At 40.6% G+C, this 15362-nt stretch overlaps 1 protein-coding gene across 1 annotated transcript in view; it reads left to right on the top strand.

The window, feature by feature from the left end:
• Positions 1–14538, top strand: part of LRPPRC (leucine rich pentatricopeptide repeat containing) — a 101741-nt gene extending 87203 nt beyond the window's left edge. The window contains exons 32-38 of the mRNA XM_037162066.2: positions 3139–3343; positions 5027–5166; positions 5297–5412; positions 7873–7947; positions 9848–9932; positions 12388–12530; positions 14378–14538. Of these exons, the coding sequence (XP_037017961.2) occupies positions 3139–3343; positions 5027–5166; positions 5297–5412; positions 7873–7947; positions 9848–9932; positions 12388–12530; positions 14378–14434 (821 nt within the window). The 3' untranslated portion in view covers positions 14435–14538. The remainder of the gene's footprint in view (positions 1–3138; positions 3344–5026; positions 5167–5296; positions 5413–7872; positions 7948–9847; positions 9933–12387; positions 12531–14377) is intronic.
• Positions 14539–15362: the final 824 nt, after the last annotated feature.

Here is a 15362-nt window from a genome sequence, read left to right as displayed (position 1 = left end):
AAGTCACTTTGCTTTGGAAATTAACATACTTTGGAGCATCTGAAACAGTTCCCAGCAGTCGTTTCTTGCATATTGTGTTGGTTGTGTGTGAGAGAGCAAATGAGTTAAATTGAGTGTTAAATGTGTGGGATTGTGCACCAAATGATTATAATATTGATTTTTAAAACTTAATCTAATACTTTTTTAATAGTTCATAATACCAACAGCAATAAAATACGGTGTTTGTTTGGAGTTTGGAATTTAGAGTGTTTAAATTAATTTTAAGATAATACCGGAAGATGACTTTGGGAAGGATTGGGAGGGGGCCGATTGTTCGGTGGAAGCTCTTTGTGGGTTTGCGGAGAAGTGGGTTTGGATCTGGAGGTCTCGCGAATGAGCTCCCAAGGCGGGAAAGGATGGATCTTAAATTTCAGTAAGCATCTTTTCACGTTTAGGTTTACATTTGAATTTTAGTTGATACAGTAACACCACAGTTTCCCCAGTAGAACAAAACCCACTTAGGAGATCTTTTGAGAAGGTTGGAAAAGCTCTTTAACTGTTCAATATGTTACCTGTCTATTCTTCAGTCTCTAACAATGGTGTTATTCCTCACTTGTGTGTTTATTAAATAATTTCACATCCCTCAGAGAAAGTTGCTATCTGGTTGTTCAGCTTTAGTGTTGCCTGCAGTACCCAAATGTGCTTGTTTTGGGATTTCTCCCTAGTTTATTAGTACAGACTTGATGATTTTTCCCTTTTGCAAAATTTTTGCCTCACCATTCCGCAGGGAGGGCCAGCTTCTATAGAGAGTGTTTTTGGTCAGCCTTAAGTCATAACTGAGTGATGGAGGGCTTGTTATTAAAATCTTTAATGCTTTCATTTTCTTTTCAAAAAAGGCTTTCTGTCAAATTGATATTTTAGTCTGTGTGTGTATGTATATGTCTCACACACACACACACACACACACACACACACACACTTAGACGAGAAGATAAGAGTAAAACACTTTTTCAGATTTAAGGGGTTAATTTTTGAGCTGAATTTGAACTGAATTAGTTTAACTTGACTGCTACCCTTTACGTCCACGTTAGGGGCCCTGGGAAAACTACAAGCAACTTCGTGATGCAATTTCCACATCTTCCCAGCTATTCAGTTCAGTTGGAGGTTGGCCGAGAGCCGGAGCCCTGAACCCCTGTCCCCCACTGCCACCTCCACCCCCACATGCCGCCTCCTGTGCCTCACCACAGACTTGACCTGTCATTAAAATGACCACTGGCCAGGATGGGGTGGTGTCGGCACTGTCCCCGTGTCTTCATTTTGCTCCATGGCTGAGCCTCTAATTTTTTTAATCCCCTTCCCTTTTTCAGGTTCCTTTTTCTCAGTCCCATCTAAAGCAGGGGAAAAATAAAGCCAGTTTAATTTAAAACCTAATTTTATAAACTGAGGCTGTTCTGGAATATTAACAGCTGATACGTGTCACCTTTGTGATACAATCACCAGGACCATTAGATCAGGTGAGAGTAAGAAACGGATCTGGGGGAGGGTGTGGGTAGGCACCCGTCTTTGTTGTCACTTAGGTCATAACCTGTAGCGAGGGCAGGCCCTGGGGTTCTGACTCAGGCTCTAAGGCTCCGAGCTCCGTTTGGACAGACATCCGTCCCCTCTGGGGATCTCCTCTCCGTCCCCTGCGGTCCCACACATGTGCACCCCTGGACGCAGGCTGTGGGAGGTCAGATTCTGGGTTCATGTGTAGCAATATGATCTCATCCAGATTATTTAAACTGTGTGCCTCTGTTTCTCACCTGTAAATTAGTACTTGGGATAGTTGTCATTCTTGGCTATTAATGTGTCCAGCATTTAGTAAATGTTGAACAAATGTAGTTAAAGCTCAATAAATGCTAGTTATTACCATCAGCATCATTATCTTATTTTTGTTATTATTTTGATTGATGGAAAAATCCTTCCCAGCTGACAATATTCCTGGTTAATAAGACTGTTCTGAAGTTGATTATATATGACCACCAGTTAAGATCTTATCAAACTTATTTCTATAAATTATATTACTAACATTTTTGGTTCCTACATGTATGTATTTATAAAATTTAATTGAATGTCTTTTAAACTACCTATTTCCTCTTTTTCCCATTTGAGAATCACTGGTTTTGTTTATAGATTTGGAGTCATTCCACTTTGTTTATTCAGTAGTAAACACTGAATTCATTGTGTCTTTTACTTTATCCCGTTTAGCAGACTGTTTAATTATTACCTTCCCCCCATTCTTCTGTAAAAGACAGGCTCTCCGTACTCAGAAAGCTGCTTTGAGAGTCTTACTTTTGCCTGGGTTGCGTGGCTTTAATCACTGTAAAGCCATGAAGTTTTCCTTTTTTGCTAAGTGTTGCACTTTGTGACACTGTACTTAATATAATGATTTCACCACACTGGCACATGAGTCTGTAAATGAAAAGGAACTCCCAAATTTATCCATAATCAGGTACTGGTAAGTATGGTACTTAAAAACAAACAACCACCACTCTCCTGTGGCTCTGTCCATGGAAATCTGATGGGCTGTATTTCCTTTGAAAAATGAGTGTGAGAAAATACCTTGTAGGTATTAATTTAATCATGTGAACTGAGTTCGTGTGAAAGTTGAGTGTCCAGTTCAGCTGCTCTGTGCAGTCCATCCAGGTGGACTCGAGAAAGACACTGCTTCCAAGAAAGAGTCTTGGAATATCAGGAGATTTTGATAATCACATAGTCTTTGAGTGTAATAAAACCTGGAAAAGTATGAATTTGGGTAGAAATTCCATAATTTTGGGAACTTTAATTTTTAAAATTTCTATTTATGTACCTTGGAATTTGTCAGTTTCCTTGAAATTAGTCACTAATGTCACCCCAGAGTGATAGCCACATTCTTTCGATAGCATTTGTTATTTTGTCTGTGACTTAGAGGATATTTCTCTGGTCTCTGATATCTTATAGGTAGTCAAATAAATTATTATTTTTATAAAATATTAATATTTTCTGTAACTTAGAATAAATTATTCATAGCTTTTTGTTGATAGCCACTTGGTGCTCATATTTGAAAGCTGGTTTTCAAAGTGCATTAAAGTCGGAGTGGTTCATAAAAGAAAAACTCCGCGGCCTGTTCCTCTGTCGTAGAGGCTCTCGCAACACTAAAAATGGCCTTGGATCTGAAGCAGACCCCTTCGCGGATGGCAGTCACCCGCCTGATTCAGGCGTGTGCTTTGAAGGGGGATTTAGCAGGCGTACAAGCAATTCAGAAGATGGTAAATGGACTTGAAGATTCGATTGGACTTTCAAATATGGTTTTCATCAATAACATTGCTTTGGCACAAATAAAGAAGTGAGTATTTTGAAGCTTTCTTTTTCTCCATCGGATACTGGAAAGAGCATTATCTCTAATACCAGCTGTTAAAACTTTCTAAAGCTATCAGAAACCATACCATTAGGGAATAATTTTTTATTACATGCTACAAAATGTGTGTTAGCTTTAAACTAAATCTTAGAACAAAGAACATTTATCAGATTTTTCAAGTTCATAAAACGGGTTCCACACTTGGTAAATGTTCTCATTCATACAGTCCCGGGTTGTGGAAACACTCTGTTACAGAAGTGGAAGGTGAGTTCACTGGTTGCCAGCAACACTGAACTGAGGGTGACCCTCTGCTGGAGCGTTGTGACAGAGGCCCGGGAAGCGTGTCAGAAACAGGAAGTTCTGTTCTCCCACCCTCCTGCACCTCTGCCCGTCATCACACAGCCTCAGAAAGGGAGTTGCTCAGAGGTGATTCTCCTACCGCCATGTCTAGGTTCCTTGTCCAGCATCACCACTGTAAGGCGGAAAGAAGAATTTGATTTTTACTAACTTTGCTCAAGTTAAAGACTCATGGGGATACTTATGGAGTTGACCCTCTTCAGGCCTTTAGAAAAAAATGTTCTTTAGTAGTTAACCTTACATAAATTTAGTGGGTTGTGATACCAAAATGGAATGTTTGTGTTTTTTGTCTATATTTCCTTGGACAGAGAAGAAGTAGTGTTTTGTTTTTTCTTTTAAAACTATTTCCCCAAATAGAACTTCACACTTTCTTTTTAGTGAGAAAATGTGATTATATTGAGTGGGAAGAACAAGGAAATTACCCACGTAAAAGCCGGATGGATTTTTAAATGTTACCATGTAAACACGGTTTTGTAAGATGTGGAGGATGTGTTTGTATTCACTAGTAAATGATTTTTCCAACTAAAACCCATAAGAAGAATTTATTGTAATGGAGTATTCATGTGTAGTTAGAGAATTCTTATGTTTTAGGTAATAATTTCAACATAAAACTGGCTGTTTGGATTTGGAGAGCCGTAACCTGTAGAGTAGCAGCTACAGAGTACATTAACCAGAAAGTCATAATGATCATTTTTATTTTAACTTCTTAGAAAAGGCTGTGTGATTGGCTTTTTAATGCAAAGTGTGAAGATACTTCTTTCTGAGTTTAGTATAAATTGAACATTTTTCAGATGCTTTCTATAGTACCTGACAGAGTAAAATTGTTTTGTCCATGGTTTGAGAGACTTGAAAATGCCTTTTAAAGACATCCTCAGCATCTTTAGGAATCCTGAGATGGTACATAGTCTCTTTTACATCATGCAGTAGTGACCATTGTAGATTATAAAGCCAAAGTTGTAGTACTTACATAAGTTTTTGTTTTACATGTAAAGAGCTGAAAAATGAAATTAAATACTTAAGATGCAATTTTTTTAAGTTATCGTCAATAATACTTCTGTATATAGGTGTTTGATCTTACCTGTAGAGCAGTGTTTTCAAATAAACAACTGCCTCACTTATTGTAGTGTAAGCTGTTGCTACCTAATTGTGATCCAGTTCAGCTGGCACAGTGTTTTTTTTATCTAGTTAATTGTGAGCATAGCTCCCTTTTTTCCTAAAGCATTTGCTTGTGTGAGTCCCAAAGTACGTTCTCGTAGGAAAACTGCCTGCACTATTACTACAAGAGCAAATGTTTCTTTATAATTTATTTTACAGCAATAACATAGATGTTGCGATAGAAAACATTGAAAATATGCTTACTTCGGGGAGTCAGGCCATGGAAGCCCAGTACTTCGGCCTGGCGTACTTATTCCGAAAAGTGATAGAGGAGCAGCTGGAGCCCGCCCTGGAAAAGAGTAAGTTCGCTGTTCTTGCTACAATAAACAGAAGCACATTTTCTCTCTGGTGAGACTGGATCAAATTTCTTTGGTAGGTGATTTAAACGAAAGATTTTTGTTTCCTTTCATTTTTTTTTTTTTTTTCCAGTAAGCATCATGGCAGAGAGGTTGGCCAATCAGTTTGCAGTGTACAAACCAGTCACCGACCTTTTCCTTCAGCTTGTGGATTCAGGCAAGGGGGATGATGCCAGGGCTCTCCTGCAGGTAACGAATGGCCCACCGCACTCGGAGGAGTAGGGCTGGTGGCTTGTAGCAGCAGGTGGAGAAATTACGTAGTGTGTGGTGGAATATCAGGAAGTGCGGTGCTGCTCGCACATTTAAGTTCATTGCACATCGAGGCTGCATGAAAAGGACTGGATTGCAAATGTGGGTCGCTGGTTTTAATCATGCCAGATCAGACTAGAAATGCCCTTAGGTTTGACGGGAGGGGAGAGAGAGAAGACTTGTTTTGCCAGAATGATTTAAAAACAAATGTTTCTGTGCAGATAGGTAATGCAAAACAATTCCTTTGATTTCCTACTTTAATTCTCTAATGCTGTATATACTGTACGTTGCCATGGCAACACAGTTTGCAAACAAAAAGTAGGAAATGTTTGCTTTTCAAGTACAGCTTCTCACTTGAATACTCAAACATTCTCAGTGCCTTATTCAAGGTTTATTAAGAGTTGAATTTGCTTGCTATTCACTTGTGTGTCACCGACACATTAAATGACAAATGCAGGTCTCTGTGGCCCGCACTCTCAGTTAAATTAGCAATCTTCAGGGAGGGAGACAGCCGCATTCATGCTATTCTAACAGCATTAAATATAAAGCTACTCCAAGTGCCGAACCGGTGGGTGATCTGAGCTGCCACTGGCAGTGTACACAAACAGGCGCCACCGGGGAGCCCCTTCCCAGCAGGTGGCAGTCAAACAGTCACCGTGAGCCTGCCAGCGGCTGTGTTTGTGTAGACTCCCCGTGTCAAATTGCGGTCTGGGACTGGTTTCTGATGGTAAATAGTGTTATAGTCACTTACATTTTTATGAGCTGCGACACATTGTGTGTAGTAGATAGGAATGATAAAACTGTACCCATTTGCCCCAGCTCTAGTTTTGATCCTTAAAGTTCATCCAGGTTGACAGCAGAATCCAAGCCATTTTTTAAAGGCATGCCTGAGAAATATCTCTCTGTTAACAGTTTTATAAAAAAGGATAAATTGGCACTGCCTCTGAAGCTTTTGTTCTTTTATTTCTGGACAGAAAATTTTTAAATAATTGGAAATTTTATTGTTTTGTTGGGTTTTTTTTTTTTTTTCCTTAAGAAAACCTTAACTAGAAGGCAGTTTATGATAGCTAGGGATTTCAGCAATTTTTTTTATCTTGCTGCCTTTGGTGTTTCACGTTCTATCTTGAATTAAACTCTAATGCTTTATCTTTTTGTGTACATGTCCAAGTGTACCTACTAGGGTTATAGGTCTATCTGATCACACATGTGGTGGTATTCATTCCATCTTAACACATTACTCTGATGGTTCTTTAGAAAGGCAGCACTTGACCCTGCCTCTCCCGGCTTGTTCTGCGCTGGAATCTTTCAAGGCTCCTCCTCGGGAGCCCAGCCAACAGCAGCCTGGGCTGGGAGACCACGGGGGTGTGGCCTGCTGCCCTGGGGCTGCAGGGGGCTGCACTCGGCAAAGCCACTCCACCTGTCTGGGGCTCTTGAGGGCAGCTGAGTGTTGACACAACAGCAGCAGTCTTTTTGGTTTTGAGCCTTCAATAAACTGAGGTTTCAAATGATAAACCTTTACCCATCCTCTGCCTGCCTGTCAGACAGTAAAAGGTTATTCTCCCTGTGCTGAAGAACACTTTAGTCACAGATGTTGAAAACATCAGTTTATAATGTAAATGTTCTGTGTCCCCAAAAGTTCTTTTTGTAGTATTCATTTTAGTATTGACAGCGCTTTAAAGCTTTGAAAGAGGATTGTGCTTTTTAGAAACTTAAGGCATGACATCCACAAAGAATGTAAACTAAAATATTGTCTTGCCATATTTGATTTTACTATAGCACCTAAGATTGAATAGACACTTGATTTATCTGGTCTGTCATACAAACTTTTTTTTTTTTTTGAGTTTAACTTTTGTCTCTTTCCCGAGCACTGGCTGTCTGTTGCAATGAAAGCCTTTTATAAAATAGGGAGATTGAAATCAGTCCTTTTGTATGCGTAAGTGTAGGTAATTATACTTTAAAGAGAACGTGCTTTGTACATTTTAATTTTTATAAAGAAACGAGCAGTTATCTCCCTGACACCTTATTAAATGTATAATTAACCTTATGATCCCCAGCTCACTTGTGAATGCTTGGCAGTATAATTGGAGAGGAATAGTGTTTCTTTTTTTCCTCTTTCTTTGCAGTCCTAAACCTTATTCTGGGGTTGTTGAAGTACTAGTTTAATTTTTCCCTTGTCTCTTTAAACAAACTTTATACTTGAAATGCCAAGGACAATATTCACAAAAGCTTGACATAGCCTGCCAAGGCTATGCCTTAAAAAAAAGTTGGTCAACTCCTAGGCCCTCCTATTAGTAATAATACATGACTCTAATATTGTGAACTTTCATAATTGGAAACATTCCCCTTTATGTGCTTGTTTATCAGAAACCTTCACTTACTGAATAATGATTTAATTTTTAGAGATGTGGAGCAATCGCTGAACAAACCCCAATCTTCTTGGTGTTCTGTGTGAGGAATTCCCGGAAACCAGGGAAGGTACTGTGCATAGTGAGCCGACAAATCACTGACACTCTCAGCCAAAGGTGGGAGTGTCCCATACAAGCTTGCTGGTTGGGGCCTGTCCGGAAACACTGGAGATCAGAGACTTGACTTGTCTAGACTCGACTTCACTTGTCTGTACTTGACAGAAGGTCCGTGCTGGCTCCCCCGTTGTACTGGAGGTGCAGGACAGGTTCGCGCAGTGAATTCTCCATGCGCGCAGTTATGCTTTAAGAGCCCGAGAAAGAGCCCTGAGAAATGGAAGGTGGAGATCCTGTTGCTTAGGTCACTTGGTACAGGTAACAGTGCGGAAGGACTGCTCCCGTTAGGTGGCTGTTTTTGACCTTTTATCAGGTGTAAACTCTCAGGGAGGTTAACCATTTGGGCTCAAGACCGGAATGTGCCAGAATTAATGTTCTCAGTTTGTACACTTATATACACTAAAAGGTGCGTGTGTGCTGTGTAAAACAGAACCACGTCCTGTTTTTGATGTTCAAAAAAATAAAAGCATATTTCCGAAAACAGTTATTTAGGTCTAGTTTTACTGGTTAAGCACCAGGAACCCCATTCTTAGTTTATTTGGGCACGTTATGAAGTTTCAAGCTGAGCACCAATTTTAATGTTTGTTTTATTGTGAAACATGGAGGTTGTTTCCAGCTTGGGAAGTCTTAAGTTTTCCCTAATTTCTGTATATTTCCCGCACACATAAACACACTTAGAAAATTGTTTTTTCACCTAACTGCAAATTTTATTTCTGGCTCATGTATTTTTTACAACAAAAAAACTTTTTGAAAATATTTAGTTGCCCTTTTATTCCTTTCAAAGAGACTAGTTTTTAAAAAATTGTGATTAAAAAGTATAAGAAATCTGAAAAGCTCTTGTCACGTCACAAATGGGGCTACGCCAAGTAAAGCGCCTCCTTACCTTGCTAGTAAGATGGGACAGGAAATGTACAGCAATGGATCTGCTTAGAACACGCCTCCCCGGAGACTTGAACTTGCAGCAAGTTCTTGAAAGGTGCAGGTCCAGGTGTTGGTCAACCAAATAAGCTAAAAAGTGATTTTGGAATTTAAAAAATTCCAGTTACAGTGCCTGCCCATTTGACAGTAATTAGGCCAGATTTAGCTTCCTTTGGTGAGATGGAAACAGGGCATGAAGCTCTATCAAACCCATCTTTGTTTATTCCAGCAATGTTGCCGTGTTTGGGAGTTCTCGGGGGTCACTCACTTGGGTGTGGCGCTTGTATTCCCCTCAGGAGCTAAACACTGAAATCAGTCAGTAAGAATTCCTGTGAGACCTGTAAATGTTCTGCTTATACACCAAGTAGGGAAAACTTCAGAATGTGTGGCTGAATTCATCACATTTTACCTAAAAATTTTGGTACCAAAAGATAGTAATTATCTCTTCTACTCTTTGGGATCTCATAACCTCCTGCTGACCAGCTAACAAAAGCAGTCTTTATAATATTTTAGAAAAATATTCCTGGAAATATAAATGGAAGTGCATTAACTTGAAAAATACTTGTTCATTTTGCCTGTAAATTGTTAAATTAACAACAAATACTGAGATGTAGGCATACCTCATTTTATTGCATTTTGCTTAATTGATGCTTCACAGATGGGGTTTTTTTGTTTGTTTGTTTGTTTTACAAATTGAAGGCAAGACCCTCCACCAGCAAAAAAAATATATATATATGTATATATATCTTACTTTATTACATTACTTGTCTGGAGCAGAATCTATAGTATCTTTGAGGTATGCCTGTATACAAAAGGGGAAATAGTCCATTAAACTGAGTAGGCAGTTTTATTACAATTATTGTCAAGATTTTGTGATACAATATCTATATATTAGTGTTACATTTCATAGTCTTTTCACCTGTGTTTTAATTCCTTAGGCACAAACATTGAAGTCTTTGTTAGAATTGATTCCTGAATTAACTGAAAAGGAAGAAGCATACAGTTCTGTCATGAAAAGCTATGGTAATAAATTTAACCTGATTCTATCATTTAAGTGATTTAAATATTTGCAGTATAGTTAACTAAGTCTTTAGCTCAAAGGCAGTAATCCTAAATATTACATAGTTATTATGTAAATAATGTATTTATCTTTAGAATATGTTTAAAAACTGTAAGAAAAATATGAATTGTCCATGTAACTTGGACATAAAACCAGTATCACTGAGCATTTTCAGAGGGGCCCTGGTGTGGGGAGCAGCACCCCGGGCTCCTGGACGGAGTTGGAAGTCCGCCTGAGTGTGCGTGTGGGGCCCAGTGCAGTCTCCTCCACCCGAAACATGGCCTGCTTGACCTGTCGTCTTGCTCCTTCAGTACCCTCCCTGCCTACCTAGGCCTCTGAAATAACAGGCCCTTAACTAAAAAGTGGGCTCCGGAGTTTTACCTTAAGTCACAGTTGAAGTTCCCGTCCTTTAAACAGTTTGTTCCCTGATTGCCGCCCATCACACGTGAAAGGGAACCAGAGTCTAAAACGTCCTCAGTAATCAAGGTAAATGTTAGCGTTTCTAAGTTTTGATCACCTGTCCATCGGCCACCCACTGAGTTGCTCACCTCAGGCAAGGGGTAAATAAAGAATTGCTTTTTTGGTTTTATTGTTGGCAGGACAACAGATTGCAATCAGAATTAATTAGTAAGTCGGTTTTCCCATTTTCCACCCTTGTCTGGGGAACGTGATGCACGCGGTCTGTCCAGAAGGAATCCAGCCATGTGATATGAAAAAGAGACAGTTATTGAAGAAGATACAATATGCAAGAGACACTGTACATAGGACAGTGATGCCTCAGTCCCCTTCAAAGTAGGCCCTTTGGGACCTTACACAGTTCTCCTGGTTGCCATCAGCTGCCCTGTCGTATTTTCCTGAATCTCATTAATGGTCTGAAATCACTTCCCTTTCAAAGGTGATTTTAGTCTGGGAAAAAGCCAAAAGTTGCAGGGCACCAAATCTGAGCTGTAGGGGGGCTGAGTCACCTGGTGATTTGATGTTTCTCCAAAAAAAACCTCTGCATGAAACATGCTGTGTGAGCAGGCACCTTGTTGTGATGAAGCTGCCAGTCACCAGCTGCCCATAGCTGCAGCCTCTGAATCATCTGAATAGTTTCTGCAGAGGAACGTTCAAGCTTAACGCAAAATTTAGTGCAGATTTCATTGCTCTACACGCTCAGTCATTTGAATGCAGGAGCCACACAGTGCACATGCTCACTTAATGTTTCTACTGCCCCCACTGACTAGTACAGTGAAGTCGTCCATGTTCACACATGCGCATTCCAGTCCCCTTGCCTTGGCTGCCAGGGTACAGGGATATTGCTCAAACTGTTCTCATTATAGTAACCGTGGCTGGACTTTTTCCAGACAGTCCTCATTGTATTTCAGAATAGAGGTATAATCATAAACCTCAAAGTTCCATTTGGGGAATTAACAGATATTAAATAGTAACACGGAATGGGGTCAAACAGCAAAAAACCACTAACTTGCGTAAATCCACTGGGGAATTGGGAGGGAGAGGAGCAGGGCCATCAGAAGTGGTGAAAGGGGAGATGGAGAGTGTCCTGAGCAGCATCCTGGGAGATGGTAGCGGCTGAGCTGAGCCCTTGACAGTGTCAGGGGAAGAATTGAGACAGGACATTGAATTCACCCAGCCAGCCCGCATGATCTGCTCAACCCCAGAGGCATCCACCCTCACTCCCTCTGGAAATCTCGGATTGATTCCTCAGCTTCTCCACCCTGGAGGCTCTTCCTGGTGCTGCTAGAGTTGGGGTTGGTCTTGGAAATCAGTGTAGGGTAAAGGGGTTGTTAGGGGCTTAGATGTTAACACTTACCAACAAGTTGGTAGCAGAGCCCCTATAATCTTAGCAGTAAACCTAATAAGAAACCTGCAGATCAGCCTAAGGGGAAAGCCAGCTAAACCTGGCTCCTAGAGCACTCCACCCGTTTACGTGAAACATCCCTCACATCTGCTTATTTTATAATAGAAGAATGTATTGAAAGTCTTGGTGGTGCTATGTGGCTGATGATCTTGATATTGATGTAGATAAAGCCTTCTGCATAATTTACGTGCCCCTCACCACAACAGTTGCTGAATTAACTTGATTCCAAAGTGTGATTTTAGGTAGAAGGGAGTTGAAATGGTGAGTGCTTACTCACTCTGTGGTTGAGGAGTTACTTTGTGGTCACTTTTACAATCACGGATCTTCTAAAATAGTTGCATTTGTTATTTTCCTTCTTTCATACTGATTAATGCTGAACAAGAGGCTTGGGGAAGGAGCGAGGGAGCTTATAGATCCTGAGTGTGGCTTTTTGCTAAAGGTAGTGAAGTATTCATTCGCCTTGGGATGAAGGGGTCCAGGAGTCCTGAAGGGCTGAGTGTTTTGGGAGGAGGGGGAGATAGGTCATCTTTATCTGTGATTAATATCTTTTTCCTCAGTGTTGGACAGTGATGTCTCGTCTGCTAAAGCTCTGTATGAAAGTTTGACGGCAAAGAATGTAAAATTGGATAATCTGTTCCTAAAACGTTATGCAGTTTTGCTGAAGAAGGCTGGAGAGTCTGTCCCTTTTGCTGAACCCCCTGTGAGTATTTCTTAATTAAGGGGGAAAAAATTACTTCTACAGGCTTATGTATGCTTTGCAATAATATGTAAAAAAAATTGAGTACTTAATTACATGAGGATTAGATCTCTATGAAGGACCCTCAGGGGAGGGTTTCAGGCACTGAACCCTCAGCCCCTGGCTGTGGGCGGAGCAGGGCATAGCTCTCTGGGACTGGGGTTTAAAGTACAAGGTCAGTTTCCAGCCTTCACCGATAGGTAGGAATTTAGCAAATGTCTTTGGGGCGGTTTTCTCATCACTTCAACTGGAAATAGGTTTAATAACCTATTTTTCAGTAGCCAAATGTATTATGGAACTGTTAATTGCTTACTCATTTTAAATAAGTTTTTATTTCTTCATCTAGGAAAATTTTTTATTGAAGTATAATGGACATAATAGTTTCAGGTGTACAGTGTAATGATTTGATACTTATCGGTACTACAAAATAATACCACAATAAGTCCAATAGTATTCATTACCTTACCTAGAAACAAATTTCTGGTCTCATGATGAAAACTTTTCACAACCGCTCTGCGAGCTGCTTTCAAACGTGCAGTACAGCATCACTACCTAACACGCACCGTGCTGCCTATTCCCCCCACGACTCACTGCTTTTATAAAGGAAGTCTGTTCCTTGTGGCCCCATTTCACCCACCGTCCTCCTCAGGCGACCACCAGCCCGTTCTCTGTGTCTGTGAGCTCGGTTCTGTGTTTTGTTTCTTAGATTCCACATTTAAGTGAGATTATCTAGTATTTATCTTTTTCTAAGTTACTATCATAATGCCCTCAAGGTCCATTGGTGTTGTCACAAATGGCAAGATTTCCTGTTTTATAATAGAATAATGTTCCCATTTGTGTGCGTGTGTGTGTGTATATATACGTATCTTTTTACCCATCCATCTATTGATGGGCATTTAAGTTGTTTCCCTGTCTTGGCTGTTGTAAGTGATGCTGCAGTGAACACGAAATTGCATATATCTTCTGAATTAGTGTTTTTGTTTTCTTTGGATAAATACCCAGAAGCAGAATTTCTGGATCATATGGTAGTTCTGTTTTTAATTTTTTGAGGAACCTGCATATACTGTTTTGCGTGACAGTTCCACCTGTTTGCACTCCTAGAACAGTGCACGAGGTTCCTGTTTCCGTACAGCCTCACCGGTGCTTCTTGTTTCTTGTCTTTTACAACTGCTGTTCTCACAGGCGTGAGCCGGCATGTCATCTGGCTTTGGTATGCATTTCCCCGACGACGGGTGACAATGCGCGCCTTTCCTTGTACCTGTCGGTATCTGTGTGTCTTTGTTGGAAAAATGTCTATTTGGATCTTGTGACCATTTTTTAGGATTTTTTTTTGGGGGGGGGCGCTGTTGATTTGTATGGGCTCCTTTATATTTTAGATATCAACCCCTTCTTAGGGCTATGATTTGCAGATATTTCCTACCATTCATTCAGTAGGTTGCCTTGGAAGTTTTGTTTACTCTTTCTATTTAATGGGAGGAATCACATGCAGAACTTCTTTTCACTGTGTCATTGAACTGTACATCACCACACCATGCTTATTTAAGGCACTTCAGCCTTTCGTACCAGTGATAAACACCTGCACACACGCGCACATACACACACCCCTGTGCCAGCGTTGACTCTGAACGCGGGGCCCTGGAACGGGAGGTTCCAGGAAACACCACGGAGAATTGAAGCCGAGGGCACATGGCTGCCCTGGGCCCACCGGCCTTTGCTGCCTGTTTGCAGTGTTTCATGATTTCTAAGTTTGTGCCATCAGCTCTTGCTAGTAGTTTTATCTTACCTTCCCTCCCTTTATGTCTCCTAAACAGGAAAGCTTTGAATTTTATGCAAAGCAGCTAAAGGAATTACGGGAAAACCCTTTGTGAAACAAGCAAGCACTACTTTATTTTGTGTGTACTTATGATTCTGTGTCTAAAATGTTATTTTTTAAATATTTTTGAAAGGACAAAAATGAATAAATGAAAAGTTACTCTGTTTATTGCTTATATTTATTTGTAATAGGGGATATGATATACTCAACATCTTATTGACAATAACTGTGTGCACTTGGTCACCAGAGTTTCGGGGCTTTGCCTACAATATTAATCTGTGGCATTTCTCTGGCATTCTGGAGCTCCTTGTGTGTGAAGCCATGATTTTTCAGAGCCTTCTCCCAACTGACTCTGTAAGTCCTGTACTTAATTTGTTATTTTCATAAAAGGGTATTTCTTTATTTAAGACTTGTTAATACTGTTTATCTAGAAAGTTTTGGAGTTGGACAAAATGATGTTCAGTGAGCTTTCTAATGCTTAGTGCTCTAGGCCCTATCAGTTCTTTACATGTGGGAAGCCATGTGTGATTTTCCGGTTTTGTAAAGTGTTGGCACCAGAAGGCGCCTTCCCAGTCATCACATCAGTGCTCATCGTTGTCCAGAGAGAAGCAGAGACTTGAGGAGACGGACTGTCGCTCGCCCTGGTCGGGGTCTGTTTGCCAGCCGCTCCCCTGGCTTCACCTTCCACCACCGTGGCTTCGGGAGCCTCTGTGCACCGGAGTCTGAAACCGAGCCTCAGCCACGAGTCTGATCGTGAGGCAGAGCGAGGGGTGTCCTCCCATTTTGGTTTCACGTCTTTGTCGGCACAAAATACATCCAATGCTGGGCTTAGCCCTTTGTGCTCATATTCTCTAAATACCTGATTTAATACACAAAGGAGTGAAATCTTTGTTTGTGTTTAGCTTTTTCAAAGTTATCTCCAAACGGGCTTCCACACCTGTCACCACATTAAGTGGTAACTAGGAAAGAATTGAAGATGGCAG

The sequence above is a fragment of the Artibeus jamaicensis genome, unplaced genomic scaffold (genome assembly GCF_021234435.1).
Source record: "Artibeus jamaicensis isolate MK-2021 breed Jamaican fruit bat unplaced genomic scaffold, CSHL_Jam_final contig_465, whole genome shotgun sequence".
NCBI classification, from domain to species: Eukaryota; Metazoa; Chordata; class Mammalia; order Chiroptera; family Phyllostomidae; genus Artibeus; species Artibeus jamaicensis.
The sequence above is the reverse complement of the archived record's forward strand: the minus strand, read 5'-3'. Positions and strand labels throughout refer to the sequence as shown.